Source organism: Gymnodraco acuticeps, unplaced genomic scaffold, assembly GCF_902827175.1.
Source record: "Gymnodraco acuticeps unplaced genomic scaffold, fGymAcu1.1, whole genome shotgun sequence".
NCBI classification, from domain to species: Eukaryota; Metazoa; Chordata; class Actinopteri; order Perciformes; family Bathydraconidae; genus Gymnodraco; species Gymnodraco acuticeps.
The window spans coordinates 606365-619856 of record NW_022989778.1 but is presented as its reverse complement, the minus strand read 5'-3'; the positions used below and the strand labels follow the sequence as shown (position 1 = coordinate 619856).

Here is a 13492-nt window from a genome sequence, read left to right as displayed (position 1 = left end):
CTTTATTCTTGTAATATTACGACTTTATTCTCGAAATCTCTCTGTTTTTTTCTTCTAAGTGTGGCCCTAATACTCCGTCGTAAAACTGCAGTGAAAAAGGCCTTTTAATAAGCAAGTAATACGCCTGAAAAACAAATCTTATCAAATATGCAGTTTTAAGGTAATTTCACTTTGTGGGAGAGATGACATTTCTCACTTAATAAAGGATGGATCACATTCAGAGAAGAATTTTCAATTTTCAACCAAAATGTGATACAATTAATGTAAACCTGCAATGTTCAAAAACACATTCTCGAAAATGTTACCCTGACACAGCGTTCAGAGAAACCAGATGCTAATACAACACCAATCATAATCTCCTAAATTCTAGATATGGCTAATCAAAGCAATTAAACAATGATTTCCTACAGAAGAGGTAAAAAAATCCAATGTGTTTCACAGAGAACAAAAAGCTGTCTGAAATGGCATTAAGAGCTCTCTCACACAACCCCAAATGTTCGCTCCCACTGCACAGCATGCTTCTCAAATAATGTGTTATTTACACTCGTCACCATATCGAGGACATTTCAAACATCAGCCACGGTGTCAATCAATAACCCATTTACACAAGCTAAAGGTCAGGGCAAGTGAATGCATTTCAAAAAGTGCATTAATTCACAAACCACACAACGCCAAACTTTGCTTTATATGCAAGGTAACATCAAAGGTGGATGGCTTGCGGACAGCTCATTATTGGAGCTTCACTTTCTGTTTATGCTGCAGACAAAACAGAAAACCGGGGGGAAATATATCTCAACATCACAAAGCTGTATTCTCTTGCTTTTCAAAGATCACCCCCCTAAGATAAGTTAAACAAAAAAATTGGCGAAAAGCAGCCATGCCCCTCGACGCCTTATCTGCCTCCAGCCAATGTCCTTAACTTTCCCCAGTAAATATTTAATAACCTTTTGAAAAATACTTCTCCAGCGCTGTTTGCCATCGTGCTGAACGTTTGTATTTGGTGCAGGGCATCACATCAGACCATCTTCTTTAACATAAGGTTACGTTTGCTATTACTGATTGTGTTAGTGCTTCTTTTATGTGAACAATCATGAACACTGCGACAAGACTTTTTCTTACTTATCTTCAAATGCAACAAACAGCAGGTGCAGTCTGTCACCTTGGCCTATGGAGGGTTAGGGTTGTTGTTACCATTTGAATGAGTTTCTGCTGCAGTTTTTAGTGAAACTCATAAATAACCCATATGTTTATTGAAGATGCTGATAAAAAAGTAAAAAAAGGTAGAGTATAAAAGCTGCTGTTGCGATGTTACATCAGATGGCTGACTAGTTGCATCATCCTTTAGCCACATTAGACTTGTCAGCTTCCCGACCCGGCCCATTAGTTTGTCTGTGCAGACGAGAACCAGCTGCTCACCTTCTGTCAGAGTCATGAAACTGCTGAGAAACATCTCACTGAACGGTGATCCCAGATTGACAGAATGGGACTGAGCACAGACAGCGTTCCTTTATCTAAAATTGAGCTTTTTGTCATGTACACTCTCGCAGTGCAGTGGAAGTTACATCCAATTCAAAAGGAAGAATTATATAAAGCAGGTGACGAAAAGCACCAGCGAAGGGAAAGGACCTGTCCATGCAATCAGTTTCCTTCTTAACAGAACATTTGCACATTGTCCCGGCTGATTCTATGCCTGCTTGTTGAACAGCAATCATTTCAAAAGCACCTGCCAAAACAAATCCCAGGCCTGGTTAAAGTGTCTACCTAATCCATGACTGGGATGTGGATGATGTTGTCGCAATTTCCTCGTCCGGTTCGATAAACGCCACACACATCCTTACGCCCAGAGGACCACAGTGCTTTCAACACCTTTTTCCGGCACCGTTGTTCGTCACACTCACTAACAGAAGAAAATAAATCAATAGCTGTCTGGCTCTCAATCCAACACCATGTTCTGCTCTGAATTGTGTACAACTTCAAAAACAAGCTCCTAAAAAGATTCTCCAAAGCATTTCTGTGCACTTAAAACTAAAGCAATGATTTTTCGATGTTATTAAGTTATCTTCCAGCAGAACAGAAATCAACTGTGGGAATAAGAAACTAATTAACATCCCTTCTTCTCGACACACAACACATCTGTTTTATAAAGAAGCAACATCCACATTAGACAAGAAAGTATGTGAAAAACAGGCTGGGAATGATTATGTTGGACATCAAGTAAAGCAGATTGGCAGGGATTGCAAGCACCTGCTAAAGTAAGACATTTGTGTTGCCATATTGATCAAGACAGTGACCAGCCATAGAGAGTTTGGTTTTTGGAGATGCAGCTGCTCGTGTTGTGGTGGAGAGGAAGGGCAGCTGTGTAAACTTGCCTCCTCCAAATTTAATTTCCAGCTCTCCGGAGATCTGCTGCCACCTGACTGCATACACTGTATGATAATTACTAAACAAATCACAGGAGGAGAGAACAAACAAAAAACAACAACAAGAAGGAGAAACACAGAGACTAAATAATCGTTTTTATGTTGCTTTAAAACTGAGAATTACCATACGAGTTAAAGGGAACTTGATATGCTTTTTGGGGTTTTCCCTCTCCTGTAGTGTGCTATATAGTTTTTTGTGCATGTAAATAATCTGCAGAGGCTAGCGCATTGTACGTGATAGGCTAAGTGGCGGGACATCTCTTAGAGGTTGAACAATCACAACAGAGCCAGCCAGCTAACCAATCAGAGCAGACTGGGCTCTGGTCTCAGACAGAGGGTGAAAAGAGGTGCTGCAGCACAGGTAGTATGAGCTTTTTGAACATTAAAGCATGGAGACATTTCACAGTGGAGGCACAAAATGTACATAAGAACATGAAAAAGATCATGATTTAGGCCCTTTTAACACAAACCAGCTCATCAATGGGTTAAAAGGAATTCAATGAAATACAGTATCGAGCTTTGCTGAGCCCAAAAACGATCCATATGGTACTCCTTAAAGGTAAATCTTCACCATGTTATAACATCTGCTTATTCCCTCGGATGGCAATTAGCTACATTCAATACAGACTCAATCTAAGTACTACATTTTAAAATCACATCAGTTAAAAAAGGAAGAACATCTCTGTTGTTAAAACCTCAATCTCAAGCAAAACAAAAGCAGAAATGCCTGATTTAACAGGACTCAGTGGGCTGTGGCCAGGGAGCAATAAGCCGAGCAGCAGTTGTTGTACATGGCTGATTATATGCCTTTGACTGAATAGCTGTTCAACATGTCCACGGTCAAAACAAACAAGCTGCAGGTGTCCACACACACAATGTTGACACCTATTATCCATGTTGGCGAGAGCTGTCCAGTTCTTTGACTTGCAAATTGTCTGGAGTCAGTCCAGCCAAAAACATTTTGCATTTTTTTGCAATTTTTAAATACCCCCTCTCTGCTTGAAGGCATGCCAATGGATACAAATTAGACTCTGGTGTACAATATGAATGCATTAAATATTCAAAATGGTTTTCCATCAGCGTCAAACTTAAATACAAGTGTGGAAGAGAGTTATTAACTGTTACATATATTAAAGGTGGGGTAGGTAATTCACTTCAGAAACACTTTTTGTTGTATTCCATGGAATGCTCTTAACATCCCGATAGCAATGAATATATCAAATGCTTTGACAATAAATACATAAAAAAATGTCATCTGTGGAAGCCGTAGTACTGTAAAAAGCACGACCAATCATTTGAGCCGGCCCGGCTAAAGTAACTGGATGGCCTACCTGCCTGTCAGCCTTCCATCTGTGCACAAACTTATCTCGTGCCCTCATTGGTCATGTGTGCGTCCGTGTGTGTTGGAGGAGGGGCTCTGTGAGGAAGTCTGAAGGAAGGGGCAGATTTTTTCCGGTTGTGTACTTTCAAATTCTAGCGCACTCGAGCTGGTTTCTCCATTCTTACCTACCCTACCTTTAAGAGTGCAGTCATGTTCAATTCGGGCATGTTTACAGGATTAGGACTCCTTTTTCATGAGATTCGGTGAAAGGATATCGCATTGGCCAAGGACAAACCTATTACATTTTGGAGGAAAGTTGTACCCCAGGGTGGACACACAAATTATCTTTTGTAAACATCGCAAGGCATGGCACTTGCCCTGCAGTGACAACATTCATCTGGGAAGGCCCCTCAAGCCAAAACAACAAGTCGAAAATAGCTATCGACAAGTTTTTCTTAAAAGCTCAGAGCAATGTAAAATACACTTGTTTCTGTTGCATCCATGTTGTTTCTACTTGACAACGTAAAGCTCTTGGACACACCAAAGTCTGACAATGGGATCATCTTAACTAAGGAGCACATGAATGTATCATTAGGCTCTCCAAGCACAAGTCTAGTTATTAGTTAAAACATGATCTCGTCATGGCTTCAATTGTTATATTTTAACACCAATCTATTTAAGGAATGACTTAACATGATATTACCTAAAATGTTAAAGACGCAAATCAAGCAATGAAATTTGAGGGCAGAATTTCACTTCAGATTGAGATGTAGAAGCTTTACATGAACAGTTGATACAGCAAGACTAATATTCAAGAGCTGTTAAAAAAAAAAGTTTAGATACCGGTCCTATTCCTGCTTTAGTGCTACGAGCGATAGGATATTTTATACATTAAACAGTGGAATATGGGCCTTTGAGTCCGTCACATGAGAAGAAATAAGGAACACTATTAACGTCGGAGATATCAGTGACTTTCTGCTGTTCTAACAACCAAGTAAATTGGTATTCTTACCCAAGCTGTTTCCGTTGTAACACACTCACTGCCATGTGTCCGTTTGACTGTGCAGCCTCCTATAGAGAGCCCTGCGTTTGTGTGAATTCATGTAGGTGTGTGGTTTCCCTTACAATAACAGGGGGCGAGACAGAGTGACAAACGGCCGGTGGTAGTGACAAGCTGTCCCAATCCTATGTAGTAGCTTCTGGAGAAAAAAAACCGCTCTGCCTGACAATCTGTGGCAACGAGGCGAAGGCTTTGAAAAACAGACAAATCGTCATACATAGATGGAGGCTTACCCCGTACGGCTGGAAGATAAGCCCGTCGACTTCATGGCTGACCTGGGACGTGAAGCTGCCTTCAAGAAGCTGAAAAATAGAAAGAAGGGGAACACAGTTTCAGTCAAGAAAACCAATAAATGCCAAGAAGGGCACACATGAAATGACATTGATTTATTATGTCAATTACAGCTGGAGTCTTTCAACAATACCTAACCGGCTAAAAGTAAGTGAAGTTCAACATAGACTCAAGAATTCCTTCAGAGATTTAAGCCCAAGTCTGTACTCTGTTTCCATCCATCTAGCCTGAAACTAAGCACTGATGTTTTTGATTGATAACGCATGACTGAGAGATCAATATCTGTAACTTGACAGCCTAGATTCAGGACAGGAATAGAAACAAATCATTAAGATCCTGAGGAGTGGAAAGAGTGGATTTCATCTCTCTCAGCACAGCTTCTGGAGAGAGAAGAAACCTACGGCATCGAAATAGACGAGATATTCCCAGGAGATGTGGCATAGCTACTGTACAACAAAAGCACATTTTCTACATCGTGGAGCACATCAACAGACATGGCAACTACAGGGAGGAATATTAGAGGCTCAATGAGGCTGAATTTGAACATTAGCATATGGAAACACATGAAGAGATCTCCTCAAATTAGGATGTTTTCCTTTTCGACTGTTCTCTGATGGGACTTGTCTCCTCCTCTGAAACTTAGGGGAATTCATTTTTAAGCAACTAAATGAAAAATATTATTTGTTCTGCCGTTATCTTGAAGTAATAACTTTTTTCCACCTCAACAAAGCACAGGAAAAAGACCCAGATACCAACAACATACCTTTTGGGGCTAATGGCAGCAATTAGATTTTACGAAAACACAGAACAATTTAAGAACAACATTGGGAACATTTTGTGTTACAAACTTCATTTCTGGCAGGGGTTTCAAAGTCTGACACGGTTTGTGGCTTATTTCGGGATGCAAACAGGAAGTACAAAGCATGACATGCAGTTAGTTAGCACTTAGGCTACATTTTGATATATTGGAACAATTAAACATGTGCAGAATTTGCTTTAACACTTCCTATTTGCAGTAAACCCATGGGTGAAGAGACGACTTCTAATGGATTACTTTGAAACTGAAGAAAACCTCAAATGTGAGTATTATCAGGCGACTTCTGGCAAGATATAAGGAGCTTATTATGATTCCTAAGCAGAGATGATAAGTGTTCATTTGCGTTCATTAGAGATAGATATATCACCTAGAAGTGGAAGTGTACACTGCTTCTAAAAAATATGTCTGTGTTTAGATTTGACTAAGTGACAACTCAGAAAAGAAGTCTCTAACTGACCTTTAATAAAAGAAATGAGCCTCTATCAGTGATGGAGTTTGAGAAGAAAACTTGTATAATGTCAAAAATAATGTGCAGTCAAGTGTGAATGGTGAGACTGAGGCTTTTATGTGCTTAGACGAGGTGAGTATTTGAAGGTTGGCAGAGTGCTTCATCTTCAGTGATATTTCAAAACGCGAGACACTGAAAGGATGAAACTGAACCTGCACTGAAAATGCAATCATGTAATTTTCACAAGAATAAACGATGACAAATGTTTTTATGTGATGTTGTGCCCTCCGTGATGGATGACAAGTCTGAACGGAATTTATTTCCATACTGGTATGAAGGGAAACTGGCTGTTGCTGCTTGGAGGGTCGGAAATCAATCTAAAAACGTATCACATGCGTTGGACGGTTCGACTATAATGTAATACGAAATTCCAAATCTGATAAATGATTGTTCATAACTACACAGAGCAGAATCTGTAAGGTAAAAAGTAGACATGAACAGAGATTGCAGAACCACTGTTGACCATCAGCTGTCCGTGAAAGTTTCATATGAATATGGATTTAATTGCAATCCTTTGGGTTAAAACTCTTGATCTTTGCTATTCTGTATGTGCAGGCAGACGGTAAATATATTTAGGCGGGCAGGAAATGGCCTTGGTCAATAAAACAGAAAGCGTATGCATTAGTGCTCTGCAGCGGATATCAGGTATCATATCTAAACCATCAAGATGAACTTAAGCAGAGAGCAATGCATTTTAGCTTACAGCGAGGTATTGAAAAGTAGAATAACATTGCGCTTGAGTATCCTTTTAAAAACAGATTTGTCTCCTGTCTGAATTATAGAAGACGATAAAGTGGAATGATTAAGTTAGAATTAAAAATGCCTGCTTCTCTGTCCAGCTCTGACTATTCAATTAGCGGGCATTGACAATGTGAGTGCCTGTTGACTGGGAGATAGCAAAGTGTTCGGCAGATATGGAGAGCATCAAAAATCGTCAGAGCCAAGAAGCATTCACTACGCAGGAGATAACAGATTGTCATCGTCGGACCCGGTGCTGCTCGGGGACAAACCGAATTATAACCTCAATGACAAAAAAAGTAAGCGGGTTATATAACATAATTACATTTGTATATCATGCGAAGCTGGTAAACTGTTTTATACGTAGCAGCACTGCAGGCTCTCCTGTGAAAGATGCGTTTGAAGCTGCAGTGGATAACCACGTATGATGAAACATTTAGTCTTCCTTAAAACATCTCTTGTGACACTACACATTCAGATTATATTTGCAGCCAAGTAGGACATTTATCCATATTTTGAGACCAATAAAGATCCATTCTGCGCATCCTTAAGTTACAACAAACCTTCTGAGGTCATTATATCATTATATCATTTTTTTTTTTTTAAATCGTACATTGTTAAAATCAATGTTCACTAGTTTTCCGTCTTCTAACAAGCATTTTTTGGGGCATTGCTACGTGTTTTACGCCCATTAATTAACTGTCAATTAATAACTGTGTGAAAGTGGCTGCAGGAGTAAAGCCTTATCGCTCCATACTTATCTGACACATGTTTTGTCTATTCAATGTTGCATAAGGTTGAGTGACAAATAAGTCACACGCTTCATGTAAGTCTGCTGCCGTGTTAACTCACATTTGTTCTTATGCTTAAAACGAGCATCCAAATAAAAACAGGTGGATGGAAAGACACAGAAATGTAATTGTGTTTAAAATGTATTTTTCTAGTTTCTCAAACAGAACCTGTACTCTGTGTTCTCACTTTGGCTCGCTTTAGCAGATTTAACCTCTAATGGGTTTGCTTGAAACCCTTGCAAATCCTGTCTCTCCAGCTGCAGAGCGTTGGTTTGAATAGATAGAAACATCCTGCGTCCGTTATATTTATACCACTGGATGTTTCCACCTTTCCACAGAACGCTTTGATGCAAAACATCGCTACGTCTCTGAAGATGCGTTTCGGGGAAGTAAATTAAGTCATCAGCACTTCTCGTCTGCGCACATTTCTCTACAGCCACAGAAAAACGGTTTGGTCTCGGCGTTATCTGCAAAGAAAGCAGAGCAACACCAGTGCTCTCCACAATGATGAATGAGTCACAGCAGATCACACAAAGCTTGACAATCACACTGACATGGAGAAGGCAGATAGCCAGACTAAAGAGAACTGGTGCTTTTATGAGGGAACGGCGTGTAGGCGGCGAATCTGGGAGTTCCATTTCAGTTCTCTTGCCATCTTAACACACCCACCCACCATCTTCGCCGAGCACACTGAACCTTGGAGGGAGAAATGAGCCGAGAGAAGACTTCCACTCACACATCCTCCTACAGTAGGGGAAGTTCCTACAAAGCAGAGAGGGGGCAGCGACCCTGCTTTCATGGTAAACCTTTTTAAGGAACAAACACCAAGTTGTGCCCGGTACAGTAGGGCTGTGTGGGCGGAGGAGAACAGCAAAGCTCCATTAAGAGACCAGGCTTTTGTTGCAGACTCCCAGGCAGAGAGGGGCCAACGGAAGAGCTCGGGGAGAGAAATCAACCCCTAACATGGCTAAGAAAGGTCCCTCGAGAGAGACAGGATGTCAGGGTGATGGAAGTGAGACCATTTTCCTCTCCAGTGGTTTTATGTTTGAGCTCGTTTCACAACAGGACACAATGATGAACGATAGCTGGCTTGGTGTAGCCAGATGGCATCGAGAAGACATGAAGTATGGCAATTGTCTCTACTGATCGACAGCAAATCGCTATTTATATAAGCCAATTAAACATGTTATGGAAATTGTGTGATCAAGTGTATTAACATTGCAGACTGTAAACTGTTCCTCTGATTAGGTCACAGCATGGGAGAGATTCTTAAATGTATGGTCAACAGAGGGGGTAAGGTTTTTGCATACTGTGGCTGAGTGGTATCTGTTTATCCCATTGTCTTGTATTGAGTGAAGGTTTTGCATACTGTGTCAGAGGGGGTGTCAGCTGGCTTCCCAGAATGTTGTTGTAATGTAAATCTGCTTTGATGTCCTCCTATAAAGAGACACTGTTTCACTCAGAAAGGTACGTGCTCTTTTGGAGGAGACGTCATACTTGCAAGTATAAAGATCCTTATTGCTTTTAATACGAATATTGTGTTGCTGTACGTTTATTACCTTACTGATTATTCTCTCTAGACCACAGCTGATTAGAAAGCTGCTACGACAAACAGAATTACTAAAAACTAAATGATGTGAATCTTTATTGACATTTAACTCTAATCTTAATTCATAATAGATCAGAAACAGTAAAACAAAGTTATGTCACATTCAACTGAAGAAATCAACGTTCACAGTGGTTGCAAAAGGCCTCTTTTATGTGATTAATAAATATTAAAAAAGGCACATTTAATTCAAAGGAAACCTGACAGAGGCCGTATTATGCTCATTAACCAGGTACAGGTTAAACAAAAACAATGTCATAGGAACATTTGACTGGATTTTAATGTCTTGCATTGTGTGACAGACCAAAGATATTCAGTGATAAAAAGAAGTTGAAGCTGATTGATAACAGTTGGCATTTTTCTCACCTGATTGTTTCAGCTCCATTCAGATCACAGACACTGAACTAGACAGTGAATGCATCCCAGAGAAACAAATGAGCCACATCTGTCTGCCGAGAAACCAGAAACAGCTCGATCTATTACAGTGTTGATCTTGATCTGTTTCCATTATTTTGTGAAGCTATTTGAGTAATTTCTCAAAAAGAGTAAATATAGGCTTCTATACATACGTGGCAAAACAAGGCTAATTCACTTTTAACTTAATAGGGAAACACTGACAAACATTTTGCAGGTCTACCAGCATTGCTTGGAGGTGATTGTATGCCCAGAGGTGTATGCGTTTAAAAGTTAGTCTTATATTTAACATTTAAGTTATTCCACTGGATTTCTGTTCTAAGAGATTAACCTAAAAAGTGGGATGGTGTTGTCTTTTTATGTTTTTCTGCAACAAAGCATCCCAGGTGGGCAAATTACTGTGACCTTGACTTTGAATGTCCATTTCATTGTGTGATTTTGAAAACACATTGTATGGGCTGGACTATGACTGTTCGACTGGAATACAAAAATAAGCAGAGATGAGAAGACTACTGAAAAGGTTTCTACTATTTTGTTACCGTAGGTGATGTCCAGAAGGGAGTAAAACCAAGGTCAGAGCAAACCAGGAGGCAGGAAAGGTTTTACCGTAGAATACAAACTATCTCTTCATTCAGTCATTTATAATAAACCAAATGAATGAATGTCAGCACCATAGAAGGTGTCAAATACAGCAATGTGCAAAAGTATCCCACTGAGAGTGAAACAACTTTTCTGTAAACTAAAGCCCCTGGCACACCAACCCGATTTTGGGAGTCAGAGGCCGTCAGAGGCAGTCGGGCATTCGCGGCGCCCTACTCAGGTTGGTGTGTCCCGCACCGTCGTCTCTTTACGGCAAATGTTCACACCTCCCGCGGCCTCCCGCAGCCGATTCCACTTGTAGACAGTTGGCCAAAGAAAGTCGGCCAAAGAAATCATTCTGATTGGTTGTTGCCTCTTTTGAATGACGAATACACACTACCGCTGCCTGCTGGTAAGGACAGTTATTGCCACTCGTCGACTGAAGTCTTTGCGGTGTGTTCGTAGGCGGGCGGCGTAGCCGACGCAGGCGACGTAGCGGACGTAAAAGTCAGGACGCCTTCGGTACGTGTTCTTTGGTCTCAGGTTGGTGTGTAGCGGCCTTAACTCATAATGTTTTCAACAAAAGTCAACCTAAAAATGATTTTATAAGAGACGAACATGATCAATAAACATTTTTTTCTAACAGTGGTTTATTGCTTTAAAGATGAATAAAGAACTGAGAAGTTGACATGCAGTAAAAGTACAAGTCAGATATATATATATATTGTGTGTAAAATATGTATAGATTATCAATATTTGTATGCAAGCAGCACATGTTCTCATTAACAAAGCAATGACATGGCTCTTTTTCTGTGCAATATCATTGGTTTTCCTCAGCACACCTGAATTGATATGATGGATTTTTCATTCCGAAAGCCTTTGTGTTTTGTCTCCGCTCAGAGCCTAGGTTTAGGTGTGGGGGCTGAATCAAAGGCGGAGAGGATGGATTGATATTCCAGTCAGACCACAGGGCTGGAGGCTCCTTTCAAGTCTAGTGTGAGCAGCTCTCTGAAGCCGCTGTGCAGTTCCTTATTAGACAGAAAGCCCGCTGAGTGCATGGGCAGGGCAGATAAACCACTGACCAATCTCCAGTCAAACAAGGCTTCACAGAGAAGTTTAATATCGTCTGGCATCTCATTTCTTGATTGATACTAGCGGTTTCATAAGAAAATGTGCGCATTCATTTGGGCAAATCGATTGAGACATTCACTTTTTAGTGATTTAAACCAATAAATCGAGGGTTAAAAAGGTAGAACAGGCAAGGATGATGAGACATTTTAGGGCACAGCATGGTTGAATAGTGGTATTAAAAAAAGACCTAACCTGCAGCAACTTGGACAAGTGTCTTGATACGTGACGATTACCTAACATCCCCTACTGTGAAATTAGAAAAAGGTCAGCAGCAAGTTATGCAGGGTAATAAATAACTAAAAAGACATTTGGTATTCATAGCCGGAGTTTAGTGCCAGGGACACAGCAGGAGCCGACAGTAAATGTCATTTTTTTTATTACATAATAAAACTTCAGTGTCAGCATAATCTATTTCTCTATAAAGTTGTGTATTAGTTGTAAGAAAGAAATATAGAACAAACCCACAAAAAAGGTACTATTTTACTTTAAAGTATTTTTAAGCTAAAACTCAATTACAATACATTTTCTTTTCAACTTGAAAATATGTATTTTTGTATTTATTTAGATTAACAGAGACAATACTTGCACTTTGTAGTATTTGATTTGTGTACTTTTGTGAACAGGGCTTTAATGTGTTTACCATCAGGTCGATGCACGAAGTAAAAGCATAATACATCTTGTGTTCTTTGAAGGTTACTAGAAGCTATGTGAAATCGGCAATGAAATAGGTAATGCCAAACCAAAAAAAAAAGAAAGATTATTTTATCATGTTGCAGAGATGGGACTCTGCCAGTGTCAGTTAGCCACCTTACCGGACTTTCTCTGGGTAAGAAAAGATAAACAGACAGGCACAAACACACAGCCCACACACTCAGTCACTCTCAGTCACATCCACACAGACAGCAGACAGAGGGCGTTTCTCAATCTCGAGGATCCTGGCTTGGTAGCACATGTCTTCCGAGTCACTTCCTTCAGAAGCTAGGCAAGAATCCTTCCTGGCATTCGGAAAACGAAGAGTGGAACAGGCTAGCAAGTGTGCTGGTGTGCGTCATATGAGAGGCCCCGCCTTACATTTTCCACCACAGATTTCGGGAAATTGGTCCGTGCGCAAAGCATTGTGGGGATTTTAAGGACGCGAAGTTTACCCATGTGCAGCCTCGAAATTTCCCCCAAACCAAGGACGCGGCCTCGGTGGAATTCCAAGTATGCTGGAGATTGGAACGGTCCTGCTGCGCCACGATGACGTAGCATCCTTGAAATATTGGCTTGGAAGCCAGTTTCTTCGAGATTGAGAGTCAGTCTGAAGAAGTGGAGCCCTTCATTGAGCTCCAGCAGCATTAGGCTGTCTGGGATACAGTAGAAGAAGAGAGAAGAGACACTGCCCTGAGCCAGAGTGTGCAGTATGCACTGCAGTACATATTGAGTCAAAACTGTAACTGTAATGTGAAACTGCATAGTATGACAATATTGTAACAGCCGGCATATATATGAAAAAAAGTTACATTCAATCAAAGTCAGAAAACAAATGTATATTTACATCGACCAGTAAATGGGACGCCAGCTCTATTGACTCAGCTATACGGCGGACAATATATGACAATATTTTTAACAGCCGTACTGTACGAGAAAGAGATGTTCACTCTAATCTCTGGTGAAAAAAACGTCAAAAACAAACTGTGGCTGCAGCTCTGCTACTGTTCACCCCCTGATAAAGTGAACATGATATCATGTATTTTCTATTATATAAGTGATTATTTATAAGTAGATGAGTTAAGAAAAAACTTAAATATAGACAAACATCTATCGTTGTGTTTGT

At 40.3% G+C, this 13492-nt stretch overlaps 1 protein-coding gene across 1 annotated transcript in view; it reads right to left on the bottom strand.

Moving 5' to 3' along the window:
* Positions 1-13492, bottom strand: part of rngtt (RNA guanylyltransferase and 5'-phosphatase) — a 114300-nt gene that overhangs the window by 34283 nt on the left and 66525 nt on the right. Inside the window, exon 12 of the mRNA XM_034220463.1 lies at positions 5035-5103. Within this exon, the coding sequence (XP_034076354.1) occupies positions 5035-5103 (69 nt within the window). The remainder of the gene's footprint in view (positions 1-5034; positions 5104-13492) is intronic.